Source organism: Haliaeetus albicilla, chromosome 11, assembly GCF_947461875.1.
Source record: "Haliaeetus albicilla chromosome 11, bHalAlb1.1, whole genome shotgun sequence".
NCBI classification, from domain to species: domain Eukaryota; kingdom Metazoa; phylum Chordata; class Aves; order Accipitriformes; family Accipitridae; genus Haliaeetus; species Haliaeetus albicilla.
The window spans coordinates 26,401,518-26,427,748 of NC_091493.1; the positions used below are offsets into that span (position 1 = coordinate 26,401,518).

At 38.0% G+C, this 26,231-nt stretch overlaps 1 protein-coding gene across 7 annotated transcripts in view; it reads right to left on the bottom strand.

Annotated features, from left to right (window-relative positions):
* Positions 1-26,231, bottom strand: part of BTRC (beta-transducin repeat containing E3 ubiquitin protein ligase) — a 123,594-nt gene that overhangs the window by 92,657 nt on the left and 4,706 nt on the right. For 2 of the 7 annotated variants that reach the window (XM_069796836.1, XM_069796833.1), the window contains exons 2-3: positions 14,168-14,236; positions 2,715-2,822 (exon numbers count right to left, since the gene is read on the bottom strand). The exons of 2 other annotated variants lie outside the window; for them this stretch is intronic. In XM_069796836.1, coding sequence (XP_069652937.1) covers positions 2,715-2,822; positions 14,168-14,236 — 177 coding nt within the window. The remainder of the gene's footprint in view (positions 1-2,714; positions 2,823-14,167; positions 14,237-26,231) is intronic. 3 more of the 7 variants (XM_069796838.1, XM_069796835.1, XM_069796837.1) reach the window with 2 other exon arrangements.

The window sequence follows — 26,231 nt, forward strand, 5'->3', positions numbered from 1 at the left end:
TGTTAACATAGCCTCTTTGACCCCTTCCCACAGTGCCTTATAGGAGTTCAAGTTCCAATTTGCTGCCATCTTCCACCATGATCTCTATGAAATTCAGTTACTCAATAGACTATGAGTTGCAAAGCCCTTTGAGAGAAGAGATGTTAAAAAGAACTGTTTCTAGCTCCTTATTCCCCCATTCATGGGTTTAGCCTTAAAACCTTTCCCACTGTGGGAGGATTGCCAAACAGAGCTGAGGAACCAGAAGATCCTGTTTTCACACAAGTGTCTCCAATAATAAAAACACACAAAGAAGAAAAATGAACTTATCTGACATATTAACAGAATCATCTCTAAATCTACTATCTGCCAATGTTTCCCATGAGGAGTCAGCAGGGCTTTAACTGAGCTATTAAAAAAGAGCCTCTTTCCACATTTCTGTCTGAGCATCTGAAGGTAAGCATGTAAATAACTAGACAAATTCAGCAGTGACTAAGTAGCCTTCCAGATGGCATCTTCTCTTTTGCCACAAGCAAAGAACATTGATATGCTTCTCCAGTTACTTCAAGCTTGCTATGGAAAAAAGAAAATAACTTATTATGAGAAAATTTGCTGGGCTACAAGAAAGTCTTTAATGCTTTCCTGAAGATTCGATATCAAAAAAAGCATTAAAGAACGATGAAACATTGCAACATCACAGCTTCAAGCAGGCTCCAAACCACGCCCATGTAGACTTCTGCACTGGAAAATGCAGAAGCCATGCCTCATAGAGGGGAGTTTTCTTCAAACCATGCAAGTTAATGGGGACCAAAGCCCATTGAAAAAAAAGGACTGAAATATGGATGACTTATTGCTGCAAAAGCTGTTGCTGGCAATTTAGCTTCTCCCGCAATTGGCACTAAATGTGTTCCTCAACATAGCAGTCAGAGCGATGTGAAGAGTAACAGTTTTTAGATGGCAAGTGGGGCAAGGCTTCCCCAATTCCCATAGTCACTAAATACACATGGAAATGTCTCTCAAAATCTGCAGGAATGCAAATGTCAAAGTCCTACTACTCTCCCAAGAAGGCAGTACACAGTGAATAGTTGTGCAGCTGACTCATTTGAACCCAAATATCAATGCACTGCATTAGCAGAAAAGATATTGTTCCTATCTATCCTATCTATCATTAGCAAGAACATCTTGAGCTAAAAGAGGCTAATTTCCCTTCCCCTTTGTAATATATGCTTATTCTGAGTAATCAAAAATAATTCAAGTAGAAAGAAAGGAGTCCCAATTTGAGTTTTTAAATTCCTTTCCATATACTGCTAAGGTTCTCTGAAACCTGGGCTTAAAGAGATCTGAGATTTATTCAACAGCAGAAAGCCCAAAAATGAGGCCCATCCGATTTAGTCAAATTATGCAAATCAGGATTAGAAGTAGGAATCTAAACTCTGCCTGTTGTCTCCAGAGTCCTCTTAGACTAATAAAAAGTCATCTTCCCCCTCCCCCATGGAAAGCTCCACTAAAAGCTTGCTTCAGCAAAGGAGACCTGGCAGGACACCTTCCAGAGTCCATCAGTGCTACTGCTGGGTCAGCAAAAAGACTTGCAGCAAAATGATGCAAGACACTTAAGCCTCCCCTGAGGCTTATTTCCACAGTACTCTCCTAGCCCTGGGAGGAAGAAGTCGAATTCAAAATAATCTTTGCATGCTGTCCTTTAGAGGCACATAATGAACTTTCACCAAAACGAGTGAAAGTTTCAGAAAGATTCTAGCTTATTTATTATGTCTGGTTTTGCAAGATGCTGATGAATAAAACTCTCTGCCACAGGTTAGGTCAGCAGTAGCGTAATCCAGCAGCACAAACCTTGAAGTCAACGTTCATGCTACCATGAGCTCCAACAAAAACGTTCTCTATAGAGATACTCCTAACGTCTCTCAGTTACTGCAGTTCACACATCTCGGAGACAGAGTATTCAACATGAACATAACATCTCTGCTGTTTATATCCATGTCATTGTAAAATGCTTGCAATGATCTTGAGAGCCTTGTGTAGGTTTCTAGATGCTCACCCAATAGCTGCCTCACTCTCTACCCACAGGAAAGCATCTGCATTTTGCAAGATTCACTGGTCACCCAAAGTGCCTGAACAAACCTGTTTGGCAGAAAGCTATTTCATGACAGAGAAAAGCTTGAATCTAACAAAATCAGAGACCAAAGAAAAAAAAACAGGTTTTCTTTGTTTGCCTTTTGATTGACAGCTTACTTGTACAATAATTTTCTGTGTCAAAATGTCCAGACTACTGCTAACAAACCTGAAGTAAACAAATGCTGGCATCAATTATCACTATGGCAATGAACCCACCCCCTCAGTCCTCTAAGTGGCAAACAGAAAACTTAGATAGGAGGGGAATCACTCCATGAATAGCCAGATTGGAGACTGCGTGATGGATACTGTTTGCCAAATATAATTAAGTGGTATATTTTTGACACAACTGAAAGCCAATGGAAAAGATGATGGTACCAAGCCAATTTAGACAAAATAATTATATTATATTGAGGTAATGGAAATGTCCCAGCACTGACCTACCCTGAATCGACACAAGATGGGTTTAAATACCAGCAATCTGAATGACATAAGAGAGGCATATAGTATGAAGGAGAATAAATGGCGGTAAAGCAAGCAAGTAAAGGAGGAGATGCACACGTACACAGACAGAGAGAAAAGAAGGAGCGGGGAGAGACAGAAAGTACCTGGAAAGCTGGGAGTGCGCCAGTCCCTGGGTTATACAGGCATCGCAGTGAGGGCATGCTGTCCGCCAGGCTGGAGCAGCCCAGCCACAGAGATCTGGGCATAGAGCACTGCAGAGAAAGGACAACTATGAGATGGGACTGTATGAAACAGGATGGCACAGATTACAGGAACTTTCAAGGCTTAGCCAAATGGCATCAACACAACTGCACCCTGGCGTTAAAGACTGAGATATCTTTAAGAGAACACAAACTGCTGATGAGTCTTTTCCTTGAGAGAAGCTTTACAGATGTCATAATACCAAGAAAAAGTCACTATGGATCAAGAAAGTAAATTTTTGGTCAGTTTTCTACACCAATGTGTGAGTTTCTCCAGTAACAAAAAGTTTCTTTCCAATTAATCAGACCTCTTCTCCATGCACAGCCACGCTCCAGGCACAACACAAAGCAAGTAATTTTGCAAGGGAAGCAGAAAAGGAAATGACAACTTTAAGTGTAATACTGGCAGTGAAAGAAAAGGTTTGGGTTTTGTCTGTAAAGGGGATAAAAGGAAAAACCTGCAATCCAAGGTGAATAGGAACTTGGTTACACTTTATGTAAGTTTAATGTTTCTGCTTGCCTTGTTATTCATTAAATAAAATACAATTATTATAATAAATTGATTCTGTTCCTCCAAACACAAATACAAAAAAGGAGCCAAAGCAGCCATCAAGGAAAATACTAGCCATTTTGATAGTTAAAGCCTTTACCCCCTGAAATATAGAGAGTTGCTTGTTCATTTTACACCACTACTATTAAATTTAGGGATGCATTATGATAGCAATTGCTTTTACCAGCCACGGAGTTTTTGATGCCATAAGCACTACTGCATTTGCCTAATTACTGGCAAGGCAGGAAAAAACAAGTATATTTTAAATGGGCAGATAGCTATGAAAACTGTAGGATGTGATAGATTAGATGCTAGAGATTTCAAACCCTCATACTCTTATTTTTTGTAATCCTCCCCCCCCTTTCTTTTTTTTTTTTTAAAGGGGGGGATGGGAGGAAATCTGAGTGGAAAGGGCAGCTGGAACGGGTATGAAATGACAGCTGCCTTTTGAGCCACCATTTCTTGCTGTTCTTAAGAAGGCTAGAAAAACTTGCACAATCTTGCACTAAATTAGCACGTAAGAGCAACATATCCCATCCTTGAATGAGCAGAAAGGTGATCACCAACATTCATAATCTGGTACTGTGCAGACAGCCACAGAGAGATTAACCCTGTCTATCACCACGTTCTTTGCTGTACTTTGTTGCAATTTACACTGCTGTTCCAGAAATAGTATTAAAAGACTGCTGGGGAACATAACCTATAGAAATGTGCTTATTAGAAGTTTACGATACCGTAAAATAAATTCCTCCCCTCATTTTTGTTTTTTAAAAAAAAAAAATCTTCACTTTACAAAGATACTGAAACTCGAGTAGTTTGTAGTATCACACATCACATGAATTTGTAGCTAATGCCCCTCCTGAAGACAAAAAAAATTACAGCCATAGTATTATAACAAGCAACAAAAATCTGAGCCATACTTCCTTGTCTGCCATCCTAACCTCCCAGAAAACAAACACTCCCACACACAAAAACCTTCCAAATGCCAGTAATCTTTTCTTTGTAATGTAATACATATCACTGCAGCTATTAAAAGCTGTTCTGACAATCAGCCTTAAAAATATATATATATATGAAGTGGACTTCTATGGTTAAGCGTTTCATTTATTTAATAATGCATTTACTTAAATCAAAGGTGTTTATTACTCTCCAAGAATGTCACAGTAACAAGGAAGATTAACTACAACATGGCACCTCTGATGATGATAACCTAGTGCATTTGCTCTGCATCAGCTGCTTACCATTACCCATCCTAGGATTCATAACATAATACAAAACAAATACAGGGCAAATTTTTTTTTTTTTTTTTTTTTTTTTGCATACAGAGTTAGCGAAGTCTTGCCTCATCATTTATTCCCTTTTCTCAAGCTTTCTCATCCCTTGTGCTGGCTCAGGCTTTTGTGCTGCAATAATAAGCTCAAAGAACTGATTGCCATTAAAATTGATTGACAAGATAAAAGAAGTTACTTTAAATATTTGTACTGACCAAAGCATGTAAAGACACAGAGGCAGGAAAAATGAGGACCATTCTGTCAGCAGAGAGGCAAGCTTATGTTGCCTCAAAGTTTATGTGAGATTATGGCTCAAGTCAGAGTCACTACAAGCTGCAGGTAGGGCACGCTGTTGTGCCAGGGCACCTACAAGGTAATGAAATGTCTTCCTCTAAAATTGCCATGATAACAAAGGAAAACATTGGAGGTCTATTCTGCAGAAATCTCTGTACCTACAGAGGATGTAACTACTCACCCATGCACTCCTGCTGCTTAGCATCATTCCAGAATTAGGAAGTATGTGGTAAAAAATTACCAACACCTTAGATGACTTCTGAATCTGCTCCAGTATATAACAAAATTTATATTACCAAAACAGTTCTGTTATCTATCTTAAAAAATAAGTGTGAAATTGCACACAGTGTGGGAGAAAATGTCATTCCTGTACTTGCCTTTTACCTATTGAAGGAAGCAGAGACGCTAAATTACTGTTGGTGACTGAAAGAGGCTTATTCACAAGCATGAACAAAAGGCCCCAGGTGCTTCAATAGAAACAGCTTGTGTGTAAATCAGATGAGTGACCCAACAGAACAACTTCATTTACAGCCTGATCTCTGAAAAATCTGAACAGCCTCTATCCCCATCCACTGAGCAAACCACGTGTCAAACACTCACTTTTGTACTGTCAGCTCCACAAACAAGGGACTGGCCTCAACATTCACTACTTGAAAGCTGACTGACAAAATCCTCTACTGAACTTAAGTCAATCTACATTGATTCTTCAAAACAAAGATACAGAGGCACAGCGTTTGGACTACAGCCAAATGGGAATGCTGATATTGCTTGCTAAGTACTGGTCCAGGATGCAGCAGTCTCTCTACCTTCCTGACTCCTGACTGTATTAATACTTTGGATGTCTGCACAACTTTTGGACCCAGAGATGAAAGCTTAAAAACTAAGCATCTTTCATACACATTGAGTGGCATAAGATAGGGAATTATTTGACAAAAACCACAATTTTTTTCCAACTGATTTTTAAGTCCTATTCCCTGAAGTCTGAAATATATTTTCCCACTAAAGAAATACAGGGAATACAGTTTCAAACAAGACCTGTAACCTCCTTCTGACAGAGGCTCGTACCAGCTGCTCCACTGGTGATTAAAATGGGCTTGCCTTACTTTGAATTAAAATAAGCTAGAAGCATTCACAGTCACTGGCTGAGCTGAGTGGGCAGTAAGGGAAGCCGTATTGTAACCTATTCAATTACTCTTGTAACTATACTCCAAGAATATTTTTGACTACATCAGATGTTCTGCCTCTAATAGACTACCCTCTCTTCCAATCATTTGATGTCCTAAAGACAAATCTCAATACACACTCAAAGGCTAAAGTTTTGCCAGTGCTAAAAATTGGTTATTTACTTTATTTGCTATTGCATTACAAGATTATACATTACTATTTCAGACTGTTGGGGTTTTTTGTTTTGGTTTGGTTTGGGTTTTTTTATCAAATTTGTTCTCTTCTAGCCCTTCAGCAAATACAATATACTAGGGGTAACTAACACAGTTTTAGTAAATTGTGTTACAGGTCAGAAATACATCACCTTGTCCTGTAAAACTAAGTGGCTCCACATGGGGAAAACACAAAAGTTCTTGGACTACTACAATTTACAACTATAGTGCACAGGTGTGACAACACAAACTTACTGTACTGAACTCACTGTAAAACAAGAGCCACAAAAAAAATTAATCAAACAATAGTTTAAGAATATTTTCTTTATAAATACTTCAGATAAATTAATTAGACAGTAGTACAGAATGACTGTCTTTAACTGTGGTGCGTTTTAACATAATAAGGTGTAACAACCTATTATCCCTGTCTGAACCCTGCACTCAACTTTACGATAACCTGCATGCCTAAAACGCCTTTGATTTACAGGCAATCTAACATATTTTTGCACATCTTCACGAGTTAGTGGCAAAACCAAAAAGGAAATTCAATTTTCTTCCAAGGGCTGGTTTTTGGTCATCTGTACATAATACTAATTTCACCTGCTAACCATACCTATTTCAATCATTTCTTAGTTCAGAATTATTTCCCTCCTAGTACAGTGTCCAGTGCTTTATGCAGTTGAACTTTAAAGATAAACCAGTAACAATTTCTACTTCTCTTGGGAGATGGGAATTAAGATCCTGTTCACCCAATATTTTCATTAAGGAGCATAAATACAGTATGACGCATACTGACAAGAGATGAAGAGTTTAAAAACGGAGAGAAATAAGGCTTTTTCCGGTTGCTCCAGCTGATCATAAGCCAGGGAACTGGATAAGGTTGTACAAAGAAAAACAGAAACGCAAGCTGTAACTATTATAAAAACCAGGATAAGAGGGGAATAGAAGTGCTAGAAATTCTACTACCCAAACTGAAGTAGATAAAACATAAGGGATGCTCTGAAGAGTATTTATATACACCAGACCTGAGCTTGATATGAGGAGATAGATCTTTCCCCACCTCTTTTTTTCATCACATTAGAAAGCAGATATGAGATGCCTGGCAAGTACAATTCTCCCTGAAAGTCTCTTTCGCAGTACTGTTCCCTGCATGCTCTCTAAAAATCTAATTCTCAGGAAATGTGCCTTTGAAATTTTGATCCCTTACGATGCTTTATCAAACACATGCTCAGATGTTACTAGGATTCCTAATATTCACAAATATTTTTATATTATAACACAACAAATGGGAGAACAAACCCTAATACTTTTCAGTCCCACTCAGTTCCTCTTACACTTTTTTTGGCCACATATTTAACTAAGACAAGGCCAAAAATATAACATGCATCACTTTCACATTGTGTCCAATGTGCACTATTCCTGTCACCACAGAATGCAATACATTGTATGAAACTTATCAGATAAGGCAGCTGCTATTTACATTACAAATGTTGGTCTCATTAAACTTAATAACAATTCCAGAAACTTACTTCTGGCTAAAAAGTGATTTGGCGTTCCTTTTTTTGGTCCACTTTTCATCCTTTCAACCTCTCATACATAAAAATGAAAAAGTATCTCTTATTTTTCCCTCTACTGTTCAGAGAGGTGTTCTCTTTGACTATAATATATACGATATAGGGATAAAAAAAGAAAATAAATTCCCAGTGCACCTTGTGTACTTTCACAATTAAAAAACCTGCCATATATATTTCATTTTTTAGCTTGGGTAACACTTGATCATATAGGCTTCTTATCTGAGAAAGATAGATATGATACAACTTCAAAAAAACTGCAAAAATTAAATGAGAATATTCTTTTTATTTTACTAGGTTTTTGTGGGGCTTTGTTTTTTACTTTTCTTCCACCCCCTATCCCAACAGTGGCTACAAGGCATACTAAATACGTAATTACATGAGAGAGCCACCCAGCTTTCAAAGGAGCCATTCCAGTGAATTGTGTAAATAATATGCCTTTAAAAACCCTAACATATGAATACAGATTTACCAGTTATGGAGCAGTTATATACCTGAGAGACAAGAATACCCATTTTAAAAAAAAAACCCTGCCTAATTATGAACTTACCAAAGAGACTAGCATGGCTCAGAGCAAATTAATACTTTTATAACTTTCTCCAAAAGTTTTTTGTCTTGTTTTCATTTGAAAATAAGAAAAAAAATGTTAGAAACTGTAAGTCTTAATTAAGCCAAAAACAATGGCCCAAACCCATAGAGTTAAAATTTACACCTTCTTACACCCCAGATCACTATTCCCTGCACTTAAAACAAGACAATTCTGACTTTGTCACTAGCAGTTTTTCTTGAAAATCTTTCCATGGTAAGAAAATGAATTTATAAAATAAAGAGGCAACTACAGTACTTCTCACAGAGTGTGACCATAAGAAGGATCTCCCAGGGTTCAACTAGCCCACAAACTGTCAGCTTTTCTAGTTGGCACATATTGCACCAGAATTGTGAAGGGCAACACATAGCTGCTGTCATAACCAGTGCTTTTCACAATTTCTCAGCCTCTACTACGTTCAGACATTTTGGTCTCATTTCCACAAGCATGTATGGGGATGATTAAAAGTGGTTTGTGCTCCTGTTTTGGTATAAGAAAAGTAATTGAGCTATCTTATTGAAGACCCTTGAAGCATTTTCATGAACTCCAAATCAAGCAACCCAATACCTTACTTAGGGAAAGCTGAGAATATTCCCGGGGCAACTGTAGGATCTGTCTTCAAAACAATTAGGTATCACAAATCAGAGGCTGAAACATGCTACCAGGGTTCAATTACAACACTCTTCCTAGATTCCAAACATAGGAAATACTGGACTTCTTACCCCAGTACACATCACTGACTTCAGTGAAGCGGTTTTCCCCTTCACCCTATGGCTCAGGGGGTTACTACATTCTGCAAGCTTTGCTGTGCACATACAGCTCAAACTGCTGTAAGTGATTCCTTTTCCTTCAGCCTCCCATTTTTCATGTAATTATTCAGTAAATTTTCCTTAACATACATATTACGCAAACTCTTCTCTAATCTTCTGGTAACTCCCTCGCTCACAGTAACTTTTTACAAGAGATTCCAGTTCACTAACTACTCTTAAATATCAAAGATAAGGGACATAGAAAAGGGTTTACATATTCAGATTATCCAAGTAATTTCTTACCTGAGTGGGATCTGGGAGGATCAAATCAAAGCTTTTAGGTAAATATTTGTGAAGAAATGTTTTCCCCAGTGAGTGGTTACTGGATTCCAGATTGACAGAAATTACACACCCCAGAAAGGGGCCAGCTTCCCATCTACAAGGTGTACGAGATCCTCAGTTGCCAAGTTCTTGAGGGAACTTGTGTAGATCATATCTGAACTAGACAATACTAATGTTTTCATAATTACAGCTCTTTAATCCATGAAGCTAATATATCTAAACCAGTGCACCTGCAGAGCTTTAAGATTCAGATGCCATACCCTTCCTTAAGGAGTGTAACATGCAGAGACTTGTGTGTGCTGCTTTAAGCAACACCAAAGATGGTGTTAAAAGCAAGCCCTACCCAAACTTACTAAAAGCAATCTCACCGAGGTCTAAAGCATGAAACTATCTGAAGGCTTAAAATGGAGATCTTACAAGACCAAGAGCATTAGACTCTTTCGTAAGCAAGAAAACATAGTTGCTATTAAGCTCCATCATATCCAAATCCTGATTTTGCAGCAATTCCAAAAAATTTAAAATCTTACTATGCCATAAGACAAAAATCTAATTCTTTGACACAGGCCTTCTGCATGAATTTGGGCAGAGTAACACAGCATCTCAGTTCCACATCCACACAGCAAGAACAACAGAACTACCCTGCCTGAGAGAGGTGTCAGAGACCAAGTGTGTCCTTAATTATGAAGCTCTACCACATAAACACCGAAAACTGAAACAACAGAGAGCCAAGCAGAGAACGGTGAATCATCACCTTTATAATAAAAGGCAGAAAGAGCAGTATACCAACTGCCTAACCATCACTCAACCTGAACAACTATGAGGCTTTAAAAAAAACACACAACCCTACTCTAAGAAATGGCTTGAAACCTCTACAGCTTGGGACACTTCTACAACTTCAGTCTGGATTTCCATCACACGAACTGCAGAGAACAAACCTACATTGGTGGAAAGACAAAATGGAGGTTTCATTAGATTTTCCCTCATCTCTAGTTTTATTTAATTCCATACAATCTCTCAGGATTATTATGTATGCATCTACCATACAAAAGTGTTTCAAGGATAACTGATATGTCTGCACAGCACTTTGCATTCTCGAAGTCCTATATGAGTGTCAAATATTAATAATGAACTGCAGAAAGAAAGCTTCTTTCTGCTTTCCACTCAAGGAACTAGTATCTGAATTTTGAAAAGTATATGGATCCACTGAAGATAGAATACATGTTTTAGAAGTTAAGAAGGAGATGCTAAATGACAAAATTAAAAAACCAAAGTATTTCCAGAATCATTGCATTTTTCTCATAGGGAAGTGCAATTCTAGTGGAAGAATCCTGTTTTCACCACAGTCCTGGTTTTTACACTCTCTTTTCCAGCTGACTTGACTGAAGTGCAGACCATCAATATCTGAAGTGCCTTGTTTTGATTATACTGGCCTTTGCTGGTACCAATCTAGTTAAGGTAGCACCAAGAATTTCCAGCATAAAACACATTTACAGGTTTATAACTTGGCTCTAAAAATTCTACTCCAAAAGACAGTGGGAGGCAGAAAGGCTCAGATGAGTGCATTATACTACATATCCTATGTGATGCATACTTGCTCACAATGGTATGCGAAGGGGAGGGATTAAATTTAACTCTGAATCACCATGTTTCACAAGACACCTAAAATGATACTTTTAACTTCCCCATTCATATAATCAAAATAATGTTTTGTAAGTGTTTCAGCTAATTAAGAGCTTAATTTGCCCAATTTCACAGTTTGGCTTATATCATAGAAGGTGTCAATATAATACAGGAATTGGAATGTCATGTGTATTGATCATATTCATACACAAACATTCTCCTCCCTCCTCCCCTCAGAAGTCAATTGCAGCTTGTCTTCAAAGGGTCAACATCTAGATCATGGTATGTTACAGACTGCTAGCAGCACAACTCTGCCATTCAAAGAAAGGCCTAAATGAAGATCAAGGCTGAATAAATTAACTGTAGGTGTTTGCCTTTTTGTAAAAGATAAACTCACAGGAAACAGCTATAGTAATGAGAGCTCTGCAGGTTACCTAAAATGCTATTCTTAAAGCAACATGTATTTCTGGCCACTGGTATTGTATTTCCTCTAGCCCACATAGGAACAGAATACAGCTCTCCACCACAGCACAGCAACATTAAATACAAAAACCTGGCATTAAAGGGCAGAGGGTAATGGCATCAGTGTGGGCGACCCATGCTCAGGTAGTGTTCAACTATTATCTCCAGTTTAAGTAGCCTGGAAATATGCAAATCCAGCCAGCACTGTTTTTAGATAAAATTGTCAGTTTTATGGATATTTATAGTTTGTGTCCAGTCTTGCAGAACTCCATCTTCCTCCACCTCATCTGTAATATAACCTGCTTTTAGCCCACATTAATACAATGCGTTACTGGGATACTTCTCACATTCTGTATAAGCCAGGTAGCAGATCAATACTCAGCTATGCTGAGGAGGAAAAAAAAATAAATAAAATCATTACATTAGGATCCTGTTAAAAACACAGATACCAGGAGGACAAATGTGATGCACAGATACCATTCCATCCGGATGCATATGTAGATTACTGATTTGAAATACATAAAAAGTGGCTTTCTTTCCAATATACGGTTTTAGAGAGTCCTACAGGTAGGACCTTTGGTATACATCCTACACCAAATCAGTCTCACCTCAAAAAAATTTAACCTCTCTGCTTCTCACAAGAGCTCTTTCTTTTGATCAAAAGTTTCCACCCTTTGTATCAACTCCCTTACCCATATACTTCCTGTGGTGAAATCACAGCACTGAAACTGGAATAGCAAAGCTATTTCCATGACAGCATCTGCTAATGACACAAGCTCAGGTTTATAACTTTTCCTTGGATGAAGGAGAAATTAAAAGATAAAGACTTTAGAATCAGGAACAGTAAACTAAAACTCAAAAGGAAAGTAGCCACTTGGAAAAATATTTTTTAAAAAGTCTAAGTTCTTATATTATTTAAGGTTGCCTAATGTGAAAGCCTCCTTAGAAAATTTACTAACTGAGCATTTTGGGTTTTTTCCCTCTCAGTACTTTTCAGAGTCAAAAAAGAATATACCCTACCTGCATGAGAGCATTGGTAATATAACATAGCAATAACAGATGCAGGTCTGTTTGCCTCAGAAGTAAAAGAAAAACAGAACAGCCACACAATCCTCTCCCTATTGTTCTCCCAAACTACCATGTAAGAAACAGAAACTGATGCCATGCCCCATAGGTCAACAAACTTGAGCACTGTGAGACAATAATTGCAGAGTTGAGATTCCTCCGAGACACCTTGCCTCCAGCTCAGCAAAGTTTAAATCAAGAAAACATCAGCTTCAATGTCCCAACTGACCTTCACTAGTGTGGACCTGGAGAGGGAGAAAAATGGTCTCTGGGAGAGAAGCTCCAAAGCATGCTTCACCTTTGCAACACATCACTCATCCAAAGAAATGTCTTGCAAATATAATACAGGACTCAGTGCCCATCTTTTTACAGGTGTTCAAGCTCTTCTCAGTTTCACAAAGTCAATGTTAGTTGACAGCAGTAAGCAACTTGCACAATCAAGTTACTACTTACTACTTTTAAGATACTGAGACAAGACTGGAGAGAATCAAAGCCACCCTGTTAGCACCTGCAATGAAACTCTTGTGTTTTAAGGGGTTTCGCTGCTGTAGTTTTTCATTCTCTCCCACTCTGCTCAGGTGACTTGGCTCTTTCTTTTGGGCTCACGGTACCATAGATCCCTTCACCACCACGTTTCATCATTTCACAACTCCAGTTGCCACGACAACAGGATGCAGCTTATCTGTGCTGTTTTCATATTTCCAGTTTTTGTTGCCATAACAACACAATCATTCTGGCTTTCTACAAAAACAGCAACTTTAATCCATGTATTCTCAAGGACGCAGGATTCATCATACATGTATCTTCATGAAAGAAGAGATTTGTACAAGCAATTTGTAAATTAAGCTATTTTTTCTGAAGGGGGATTTTTCACTCACAAAAGTGAAAAGCTGACAGCAATTGCTAGAGGCAGACTGCTGAGACATCTAAAGCCTGGCCTTTAATAATAGCCAGAGTAATATAGCACTAGGCCACTTCTGAGTAGGGACTCCCCACAGTGTCAAATTGTGTCAAACTGCACAATTGTTATGTGATGTGAGTAAGTGTCCATACTTGTTTCACCCAGGCAGATCTGAATTAGACGTTAGATGCAATTCTCCTGAGTTTTAACCCAGTGGCCTCCCCATTATTACCAGCACCACCACCATGCAGCTTTGTGTTTGAAGGTCCATTTTAATTCTGTAATTCAAGCTGTTGTTGCAGATTTCTTTTCAGACTCTGACCCTTTTCGCTTTCAGGTGACTGCATTTTGAACTTTTATTTACAGGAAGTGCACATTCATAAGACTGGTGAGAAAATGTTATACAAACACAGCATGCATAAACACAAAACAGTGATGGCTATGAGGGGTATCAACTAACATGGCACCGTAACTTCATTACACCCTCATTTATGTACTTCACTAATGAGACAAGCACAGGTGTCCAACACAGTCCCTCACATGAGATGAATAACAATAATACAGTCCAACCTGCTTTAGCCATGCTTGGTATCCAGAAGATATAAGTTGGAATCCATCTTTTGGCATGTGTATTCGGGGCTAGGAGAGAATAGACATAAAGAGAGACCTCCTTTTACACTGGGACCTAGCTAACCTAAGTCTAAATTCTGGAGCATTTTAAACAATGCAGATTTTTTTATGCCACATATGAAGGTTTAGTCCCCAGAATAGTTCTTGTTTACTCAAGAACTCGGCTGCTTTAAGAACACTTTTCTAATAAAACCACCATCATTTTTACAATTTCCACCATTTTACATTTCAACTCAGTATATACAGGTATTTCTTTAAGATTTCCACACAAATGCACTTGGATAAGCACAGCCTCAGTGGTGGGTACAGTAGCAGAGACTAATGGTCATTAATGCTTTTGCCACTACATAAAGCTAAATGGTGTTGAAACAGCAGTAGTCAAGCTATGAGAGTGTTTTTACAGTCACCATCCTCAACACAGTCAGACCACACATTGGACAACATGAAAAGATTAAGGAAAATGTCTGAAGAGGTGCAGCCTTAATAGCGGGGTAACAGGAAACTATACTCACACACAGCCATAAATTATGCCTCAAACTAACAGACAAATATAATCTCCTCCTCATTTATTGTTTTCATGCTTTATTGGATTGAGAAAAAGGCAAGACATCCAATTGCTCTGGAATCACAAAACATATATAGCATAACTCACAGCTAGAAAATAAAAGTATGCAACAAAAAAATGAAACACTGCCTGCCATGACATTCATTTGCAGTTCAAAGATATTCTCACAATCAAGTGGATTCAACTGTTCCCACTCCCTCCCAAAAAAAGGAGATGCTTAGAAATTAAAATCACATCTAAGCAACAGGACCAGACAGGACATCCTCAGATACCAAGTCCAGAGATCTTTCTTACTCCTGGAAACTACTTCACAATCTCTTTCTTAATTCACTGTACTTCCCCTCCAAACCAGCAGATGTGTGTCCCTACCACTCATTCTGGAAGGCTGGAAAAATCTTTCTCATTTTCAGAATGACTTTATTCAAGGTGAGTTTATCCCCATTTGTTCTTGTGTCAACAAAATATTTAGTTTGTACAAACTGTCCACCTTGGTACTCGTAACACTAAAAAATACAATTGGTTGGAGAGGAAAAATGTGTCACCACTGAATGACGAAGCTTCACAGCTATAGAGGTCCAGCCTTGGCATTTGAAATTAAGTAGTAGAACAGACTGAAATCTTGCCTCTAGAGAGGTACACATACAGGATTTTACAACATACTTTGAACATTAGTTATTTTTGCTTCTCTCCAGTTTGAATTTAAATCCTCCTAAATCTTTCAAAGCAGTAGTAAGATTATGCCCTGGTGTCCTAGTCAGTAATCTCAGTTAAACAGGAATTTTAATAACCACCATTGTGCTGATAAATTAAAGTCAAGTATATCTGGTTACTGCACTCACCTGCTGAGTTTGGACTTGCAATGCTTATAACACATTAACAAACTATGTTTTAGGGGACTTCTCACACAGCTAGAAGCATCATGCTCCGAGACCTAATCCTTACTTCAGCACTAACTTCATGGGTGGTTAGTCTCTCTACTACTGTAAAATTAGGACAACACTCATTTAACCCACCTCACAGGTTTGCTGAGAGGAACTGCTGACATTTCTATGTGCTTTGAAAATGAAAGAAACTATATAAAGTGCTACAGATCTAGCAAGAACACTACAGAAACCCACATTTTACTTCTGTTTCAAGTGCTTCCATTGCTTTTTCGAAGTAGCACAGCACAGTATACCTATCAAGCAAAAAAAGAAAAAAAAAAAGGCACCTTCATAAACAAGCAGAAATAACGATCTTTTGAAATCACAGTGTCAGGAGTAAAGAGACCTGAATACCAGTCTCAGATCTTCCCAGGTTCACGCAACAAATTGTGAAAAATGACTTCATTTCTTTCTGCTTCTGTCACCTAACCTACAAATTAAAGGATAACAGTTAAACTCTTCTCTTAGGACCTGCAGGCTGCTTAACATTTGTAAAGCCCATCGGTCCAGAGTAGTTTGAGTAACTGATTTAAGACCATGACTTAAACCATTTAATTTGAAGACCCTGGTCCTGCAAACATGTAAGTGTAGTAACAGATCTATCGCAATCAACAGGATTACTCTCATGCAGGAGTGTCTCCAATATCAAAGACAACACTGTATTTCTATGTAGACAATTCTTACCAACACAAGTTCCTTGTGACCTGAACATAAAGTTACCTGAGTATTAGCAATAAAAGTAATCAGGACTTTCAATAGCTACTGTAAACTCAATTTATTTTTCAATGCTGAGAAGTTAAATATACAAATAGAAGAAACTTAAGACCCATCACTCACCCCTCAACACCATATTTGCAAAATCCTCTCAGTGAGTTATGTCTCCTCTACATTTGATAAACCTACCCTCATCTAAGAAGAAAATAAACTATATAGAAGAGAAGCAAATTTTACCAGTATGAAGTATGTCACTACCCACATACTGCTGCTTATGCCATTAAAGTGGGCTATTTGTACAAGTGAGCCCCCATTCACATCAAACACAAGCACTGATAGAAAAGCGTTATTTAATTAAAATCTCATAGATTCACCATTGGCTAAACTTTTACAACCAATCTCCTAAATTCTGAACTTCTGTAGTTCTCCTAGGCACATTGTGAACGACCCCTACGAATGCATTCTTCAGCATAGACAGGTAATTAAATAAGTACATCTGGTTAAAATGTTCTAAATTTCAGTACCCAAATGACAGCAGACAATTACAAAATTATAGAAGAGGAACCCATATATGCTTGACAATTTAAAATATAAAATAAAATTGCCCCTCTTCCCCCAGCCTTTAAAAGATGTGGGACACAGACAACTGCCTTGTTTGAAAGCTGTACTATTTTATCAATCAACACTAAAATCTTCCACGATTATGATCCATTCAAGGCAATTCTATCAGCAATGCAATTAATTGCCCAGCAAGATCTACTCATTTTCATATTTTCATGACTACACACCATTTATGCTCATGGTTCAATATCATTGATAAGCATAGTATTTTCTCTCAGCATCTGCTCCAGCATTTTCCATGACTAGAAGTCAGGCTGCTAGGGTAATTTTCCTGTCTTTTTCAATAGCCACAACAGTGTTTGCTTTCCTCAAAAAGTAACTCTGAAAGCACTCTAACTGCTAATTTCTATTATGCTATTTTGTGAATATTTCACGTTTTTATCTAGGTGGGTGACTAATTTGTAATATAAGACTGTCTACTTCCTTTTCCAAGACATTCATGTTTATTATTGAGGACTTGCTTTAAAAATGAGCCTTCCATCACCACAGACTGCTTATTCCACAACCATCAGCAACTTATTCATAGTTCTGAAATGCAGTTTTGCTCTATATGAAATGCCTGCTTTCTCTTTAGTCTTTTTGGTGGCCACAGAACTTGTCATATATATATTACCCATATATTAAAATTATTATATATATTGAAATTGTCTATAAGCCCATGAGCCAGAATAGCTTACTTTGCTCGTCTTTTTCTTCTGCCACTCCTGACTTTCTTCCTTTAGTAATCTGCTCTTCCATTCTTAATCCATTTGATTTCTGCAGTCCCTAGCAAGGCCCAGAACAACAGAATGATTTCTGAGAACAAGTCAGTAATTTAAAATTCAGTGGTACCCTCTTCCCTTCCCTACAAAGGCTGATTTCAGAGGACATTTAATTACAGGCCTGAGTTCCTATTTTCTAAGCCTAAACACAACCCCTGAAGGCTTACAATATTTGAGTCACAGCTGGAGCTGTGGTTACTATACAGTTTAAATATCAGCCTCTTTACTGTGCAATTTGTTTTGAAAATCAAATCAGATGCCGTGTCATAAACAAGTGCTAATTAAGTACTGAGCGGAAATTGGGCTTTTTTGTGCAAGAAGGGTTCTTAAATATCTGCATCTTCACTTCCATAAGAAAGGATAAATATGTCAAGAATGATAATTATAAAAGGAAACCTACTATGGTACTTGCAAGGCAGTACTGCTGCTTCTCCATTTCAACTGCTTCCATGTAAGAAGAAATGGGGGGGGAAGGGGGGGCGGAACTGAGACCTGTATGAAATATATATGTACTAAGGATCTTATGAATCTGATCATATAACCCATAATGCTTCCTTTTCCCTCAGAGAGGGCATTCACTCTGGGTTTCCATCACATACGATTTAAACAGGCAAGCTAAACCCATCTCTCTCTGTCAATGCAAAGCAATAGTGAAGCTACTTAGATTTTCATTCCTTTTAAGTTATGATCTACACACAGTATTTATTTGACGGTAACATTTCATTCATTAAATATAACACCTTGTTTGATAAATATCAAGTAAAGAACAGGAATAATGCATTTTAATACTCTGACGGTTGCCTCTGAGTAACAATATTCACGACTCCATTAACTAACAGGCTCTTGGCTACAAAGGCAGAATTAGATCTGTCAGTCACTGACATGGGAGGGCATGGCCAGTTGCACTGAAGATTGTCCATTTGAGATTACTTCCACAGCAAAGGAAAATATCCCCTGTGGCCTAGAACTTGTTAATGAGTTTGTATGCATTACAGCAATAAATTGAATTCCTACTACAGAATATACAACTTCATGGCCCAAACAGACACCTTACTCCACTGCCCAAAGCAGGACTCAAAATAAGGCACAGTTACATCTATGGACTCTAACTGAAGAAAACCAAAGACAGGATTTCAAAATCTTTCATTACTATTAGGAGAGAACACCATGAGCGCTCTGATTCTAAAACCATAAGCTGATAATATTTAAGCGTGCCCTTTGGGAGACTTTGTAGAAGGAACAAACAAACACTGAGTCAGTTGACTGTCATATCTCACAGTTTGATACAAACTCCTTCAGAAGGACGCAGCACTCTAACAGTAGGCTCTGACTGCCTGCAAACTTAATGAATTCACCGCACATGGTGAACATGGCTACTCTAGTTCTTCAGTGAATCTGTTTGGAGCATGTTGACTGAGATGTGCTCAAAACCAGCTCCCACTGGAGAATGCCTATTTATATTCATTGACAGATAAAAAGACACAAGTTTTTAAAACCTGCAAGAGCAGCAGCTACCAGGAAAACTACTTTTGTAACATGAAACACCTGTGCACCTTCTTAAGGGCTCAGATGAATACTCAGCTACAGTATTCAAAACCAGAGATCTGTAACAGCACTCCATTAATTTTTGTCCAAAAAGTAACAGCAAGCTCTGCAAACATGCTTACTATAGCAGTGTAAAGAGATCCTCTTCATGCCCATAAGTAAAAACATGCTTGATTTCACAACCACTTGACATTTTAAGTCTGAAATTCAAGTCCTATATTCAGCCTCCTTCAAGACTGCAAGATCTGTGGTGAAGAAAAGAGAAGCTACATTTCTCATGCTACTGTCTGAACTTGTACCAGGTAAGTATCCAACAAGAACAGTGGCATTCACGGTGCAAGCATTATGTATAAAACAGAAGCTGGAAGCTTGTCTAGAGATCAATAAAATGAAGCTGATGCCTTTTAAGTATCTTTTCTCTTTTTCGTAAGTCCATAGAAAAGTCAGAAAGCTCACCCAGATTCTAATTTTTCACTGAGATTCAGAGCATCTGGAATAAAAAAATTCCATACCCGAGAAAAAATTACAGCCAAGGAAACTAAAATTAAGAAGTCTGGAAAACTACAATCTCCATAATCAGCAAAAGAACCTACAGTGCTAACTTTCACCTTCCTGATCTCCTGCTGAATTTCAGGTAGCAGACAAAAAAGCATGCAGATGAGATGGGTTACAGGTTTGTGCCAACTATCCTGGAAGGAAATCTGCAGTTCACACATTAAGCAAACAAATTTGTAAGAGGAATACTGGGGTTTTTTTCCTAAACAAATGGAAATGCTTTCAAGAGCAGACTCCAGCACTCAAGCCAAACATTTTCCTGTTCAATAAAGAAACCAAAAAAACCCTTCCTTTTTGCAGGAATGGCCATTCTATCCCAATTCATTTCCCTCACAAAGCACTGTGCTACAATTACAATGTGGGACTGTTCACGCATCATAAGTAACCCAGAATCCATAACTAATTGCCCCAAGACTTCCTTTCCTGATCTAAATGCCCTGTACTGAGTTCAGCTCTATGACAGGTCTCAACTCCTTGAGACTGGCACAAGATGTAAATACTCCTTTGCTTGGCTTAACTAGAGGAAACTCATCCTTAAAACAAGAAGTACCAAAGAAGCCTGCTGTCCTGGAGGACTATGATGCAAGAATGAAGCGGCAGCAACAGAAGCAGCTGACGATACCTAATGGGCAGCCTCTGTTAGCATCGCCATGCAGAACAAGTACCTGTAAGAAGATTAACCAGAATGAGTCTAAAATGTTGCAGAAGTGACTGGCCAACCCTTAAAAAGCAAAAAAAAAAAAAAAAAAAAAAGCCAAAACACAGACGAACAGTATGTCCTGTCTCCCAAGAACAGGAATCTACTGAGACTGAGTACTGATAACTGTCACCATGGAAGGCATAAGTAAATCTACTCCCAATTTAGAACAAATTAGAATTAGTGCTAGACTAACCCAATCTTCTTCTTTAAGAAGATCACTAAAGTCCAGACAAATTAGAAGTAGTTAAGCATTTGATAGATGACATGTAAGAAGTTACTAGTTAAAATGGAGAGGATTAGGATTAATACCAGAGTTGTAAGGAGGATAAGAAACTAAAAAGGGTAGAGGATCACAGGTTATTTTGAAAAATGAACCATCAAGCTGTACAGAGATTGATCCTTGCTGAAATCTATTATTAATCTTGAAATTAATGTTAAAATATTCTCACTAATGGCTAAAAAAACCAAGAATTACCAATGTGCTAATGAAATTGGCTGAAGACGAAATTAAGAGACATCATAAATACATAGGACACAGCATCTTGAAGATCTGGGTAACAGAGCCAACACAAGATGTACATAAATTAAAAAGTAACATTATTTCCATTATAAACTAGGAACTCAGTAAGTGAGAAGAGGGGAAGAGGCCCTGGGGTATGTTGCTCATTAGATAATGATGGTTCGCCAATAAGATGCAGCCATGAAGATGGCAAATACTACCATAAGATACTGTATAAAGTGAAAAATTGCCAGAAAAGAAAAATTAGGATTACTGCTTTTGTACAAGGAACCAATAAAACTTTTCCTGGAATATTCTCTATAGCTCTGGTCACTCATATTCCAGGGAGACTAATCAAATTCTGCAGCTGTTTAAAAAGGTCTGCTAAGATGTTCAAGAATTATAGGAAACATCTTATGATGGAAAGAAAAAGAAAAAAAAATGCTGATTTAGCCTGACCAGATCCAGCTCAGAGGAGAATACGATTGCTCTCCACAAATATATGCAGATGAACACAGGGAGCAAGAAGAGCTGTTTAAGCTCAAGGACAACGTTGGCGTAAGAACAAATGAGAATGAATTAGCTATGAATGAAGCTAAGCTGGAAAATAAGGACGAGGATTCTAGCTTTCAAAGTAGTCAAATTTGGAATAGCTCTACAATGGCATAGCAAAGAAAATTCCACTCACTTAAGAACTGCTTTGAGTAGCTTGCAAAAGGGACTAGAGAGTACACTGCCTGCCAACATCAGACTTGAATTCATGCTCCATAAGACCTGTTCCAATCCCATGCAGAGATGTTTCCTCTCACTGATGGGCTCTGTACTGTTTTGCCTCTGCATAAAGTCTTATTTTAAGGTCAGCAAGATACAGATATATAGGAATATCTTCTTGTCAGTAAAAAACTTTCAGGACATTTATGCTTGCCTATAAACAACAGCTGTGACAAAGTACAAGAGTGACACACTCCACTGGAGTCATCCCAGTCAAAAGAAAAAAAAGGAAAAAGTTACAAAAAGAAAATGAACAGGGAATGTAGATTGTTGTTCCTTCGAACCTACTAGCAACAGAAAACATGTTCTGTCATATTTGAAGAAATATCGTTTCTTCAGAAACAGTTTCTTCAGAAAACTGTTGAGATGCGTCCAAGACCCATCTTCTAAAACAAGATCAATCCATCATTTCTTGAGACTACACCCACTTCTCATTGTTCTAATTTGCAGGAGATGAATGACAGCTGGTTGCATTTCTCAATCCCGTTGAGAGTTTTGGCATATAAGAAGGAAGGGCATTGAGCAGACCCAGTGAACAACCCCCCTGGAGAATCACCAACATCTTCCTAAGAGACAGAATTCAAGGCCAACTATCCACAAACTAAAAGCAACTCCCACATAAACACTGCTCCATCCTGCATCACTCTTGCAATAAATTACAAATTATGTATGTAGAGAGGGAGAGTGACTATATTGTACAATGGACTTTCATCCTAGACCATTTTCTCTGAAACAACTAGACTGTTTTGGTTGCTATATGGGCAAGCCTGGAAATGCTAAGATTTTCTTTTCTAGTCAGAATATGGTCTAGCCCTGCTTTGTATCCAAGTAAAGACAGCCATCACCTTTCTACTCATTATTTGATCCATCCCCCTTATACTCTGTAAGAATAACTATGTCCTTAGCTGGAAACATGAAGAGAGAGGACTCCTACAAACAAACAGAGAGAATCCACCTGTAGGCACAAAGCCAGCTGATGGAAAAACCACACCAGAGTTCTGCACTGGCTGGTAACTCCCTTTCTACAATCTTCTTCGGATCTGTTTTGCTTCATGTGCTTCTCAAGAAGATGGGCCATCTAGACTACAGTTAGAAGTACACTTATTACTGTTCTGCTAACGTACAACTGTACTTAAGAACTTTTTTCATTCCTTCATAGTATGTCCCTGCAACTTTTCCATTCTCACCATTAGATGAAGGAAATTAAACCAGCACTACGGCTCTTTGCTTCTGCTGGTCCAAACTGGTTAGTCCAGTGGCTTCTGCCAAGAGGTTGCATGGCTCCTGCTCACAGACTGTGAACACTTCTGTCCTTTCCTCAAGAAGACTAGAAAGACCCCTTGCTGAGCTTTCCCATTCTTCCTCATTCTCTCCTTCCTGCTGCTCTCATCAAGATGAATGCACAGACCCTTTTTCAGCAGTGGGGGGAGGGAAAATTAAATTGGATGTTTCTCAATTCTTAGCACAGAGAAGGACTAGAAGCAGCTACAGAGTGCAAAATTATGATCAATCATTTACTTCCATGCAAAATCACTGTGGAAAAGTGAAATAATTTAAAACTGAAAGCCTTCATTGCCACTTCTCAAACCTTCTGCCATCACAGCTAAAATTTGGCTGTGCACACAGCTGCAAGCAGGCTGAGCACCCATTGGTTAATGGAACCATGAACGTGCAGATGAAAGAGAAAAAATGAATTTTAATGCAGTTTTTAGAAATACTTGTCATTGTTTCAGCATTGCCATTTAGTGAATGGGACCGATTTCTCTCTCAGTAGGGGATGATATTTTAATGATGTAACAATGTACTTCCCAGAAGAAAGACAAGCCTCATGAGGCAGATTAAAACTAAGAATATTCAGATCCCATTAAAATCAGACAGTTTCAAGCCATTTTTAAAATTAATTTTGTTTAATGATAAAATGTGTTATCTTAACAGGTGGCTAGCCAATTGTAAAATTAACCAAAACATGGTCAGAAGCACAAGGCTAGCTATCAGAAGAACTGGTTTCTTTTTATTCTGTCTTCTATTATCAGTGTACCATATGACCCTACACAAATTCCTCCAGTCCATGACCCCAGGCAAATTTCTGAGCTTCAGCTTTCTCTTTCTGCAAAGCAGGGGTAAAGAGACATTAAAAAGCATTGCTGTTTAATAAGCAGGACATATTTAACGCAGCTCCCAGGATGTTTATTTTCAACAGTTTCTGTGGGATCAGGAAGGTTTTCTCAGCACTAATCAGCATTCTGTCAAGAAAACAGCTTCATGTTTAATTGCTTATTAATTGTATTTTGAGCACTTACTATTTAGCTGCAGCCACTGGACTCTGCTATGCAACAACTCATTTTCAGTTTCCACAGCTAAACACACACTGTATTCAGTCGTTCTGTGCAAAATCACTTAAAATACATAAATAACACACCTTGTTGAGCATCTCCTGAATTGTAGGAAGGAGGAAATGAGGAAGACTGAAAAAAACATGGAGTATTAGAAATACTAGTGAAGTTTGCCACTGAGAATGGTTAAATAGTACACAAATCTCACCAGCACACAGGAGGTTAGAGATGACACAATGTAACCACACAAGGAAGTGAGAAAACAGCTTATTTCTTTTGCATTGTTGAATTTAACATGATAATTTTTATACAACAAAATCAAGTTGCTTGGCTTGCTGGTTTTGCTGGTCTTAGACGGGATCTCATCGTTTATACCCTAAATACTGTTGAAGCAATCACTAAGAAAATGAATATGACAAGAAATGCATCTATCTATACAGATTAAAAAAGTCAGTGGGATCCCTTCACTCAATTTTTAATGAAAATTCATAATTACTCTCCTTGTAATAGAAAATAAGTACTTTTCATTAACAAGTTTTATGATGCAAACAAACTACCAGGACAGTAAAATCCAAGGAAAACAAGACAGTGGATGAACACATTCACTTGAAAAGCATAACCAGTCAACATTCGTACATCAGGAAATACTTTCTGATCCCCACTTTAAATGTTTTTAGAGCATGAAGTAAATTTTAAATGAGGCCAGATCATGAAGTTTCCTCTCCCATTTAACTTCTAGTCTCAAGTCATTCTTTCCACTACCTCAGTAGCTGCTAACACTGAAAATAAACAAGAAAACAATGTAACTTTCTATTTTCATCTCATTTATAGCCCAGAGAGCACAGCTTGGTTGGCCACTGGAAATACTCCAAAGATCACCATTTCATTTTTTCTTCATCAGGCACCTCTTAAAGAGGCGATTTCTGAGCACTGTACATTCCTACCTTACCTCTAGAGATAATACACAGCTACAGAATAATTTTATTTTCTTCCTCCGAAATCTTCATTACCCCTTTCCATATCACAAACCACTACAGAATATTGAGAATGTTGAGGCCACTGCACGTCTTGTATCTTCCAAGGATTATTTAGGAAACTCTTTGCCTAACCAAACTTTGTGGTTAGAACAGTCTGCTTTATCTTACTAATGAGAATGATAATTTAGTACCAAATACTCATGAGGAATTATAGCTCTGCTGACTGGCAAATAATTTGCCAAGGCAGATTAGTTTAGCTGCATAAAATAAATATCCACCTGCACATACTAGCACTAATCAGGGCGTGAAATTAAACTTTTTATTCAGTGGGAAATAACTGCTGCAAGGCGGCGATTTAGTCTGGGAGGCAAATATTAAGGTCAGCCTATTCTCTCTGATGTTTATAGTATATATTACAGTGTGGAAAGCATGGTGCAACAAATTCTGCTTTTTAAGTCTATGAAACTAAATACTTCAGTGATGCGATAGCAAATTTGCCATTTGCTTTTCTAATTGCATACATTTAATGGAGCAAAGTGGCTGAAATGAAACATTACCAGAGAAGCAAGGGTGAAGTTACTGAAGTACCCAAGGCCTGCACCAAGTGCAGAAACATCTACGGCACAAAGTTTGGGGTAGAAGAAAAGAAATCAACATTTTCTTTACAATATACTAGTCCCAACAAATCCTCAAACTAAGAGGATGTTATTTCAGTTCTATTGGAAAAAAATACTAAGCATATGTTTAACATTAAAGCAGGATTTGCAACCTTGCATTTAGGAGGCAACTCTCTGCTATCCCAGCTGTTCTACAAAATAATTTTCATTGCTTTCATGCCACCCTTGCTTTGGATAACCAGGATTCTCTGCCACAATGACCACGACACAAATACATTATTAGGAAGACTTTAAGGTTATCAAAGCCAAGTTTTAAAACAATAGCTAACAAGTCATAGGTCTTAAAAATCCCAGTCTTACTGACACCATAAATCACACAGGTTCAGTGCAAACAGAACCTCTTTTAAAGTATAAGCCCTTGTC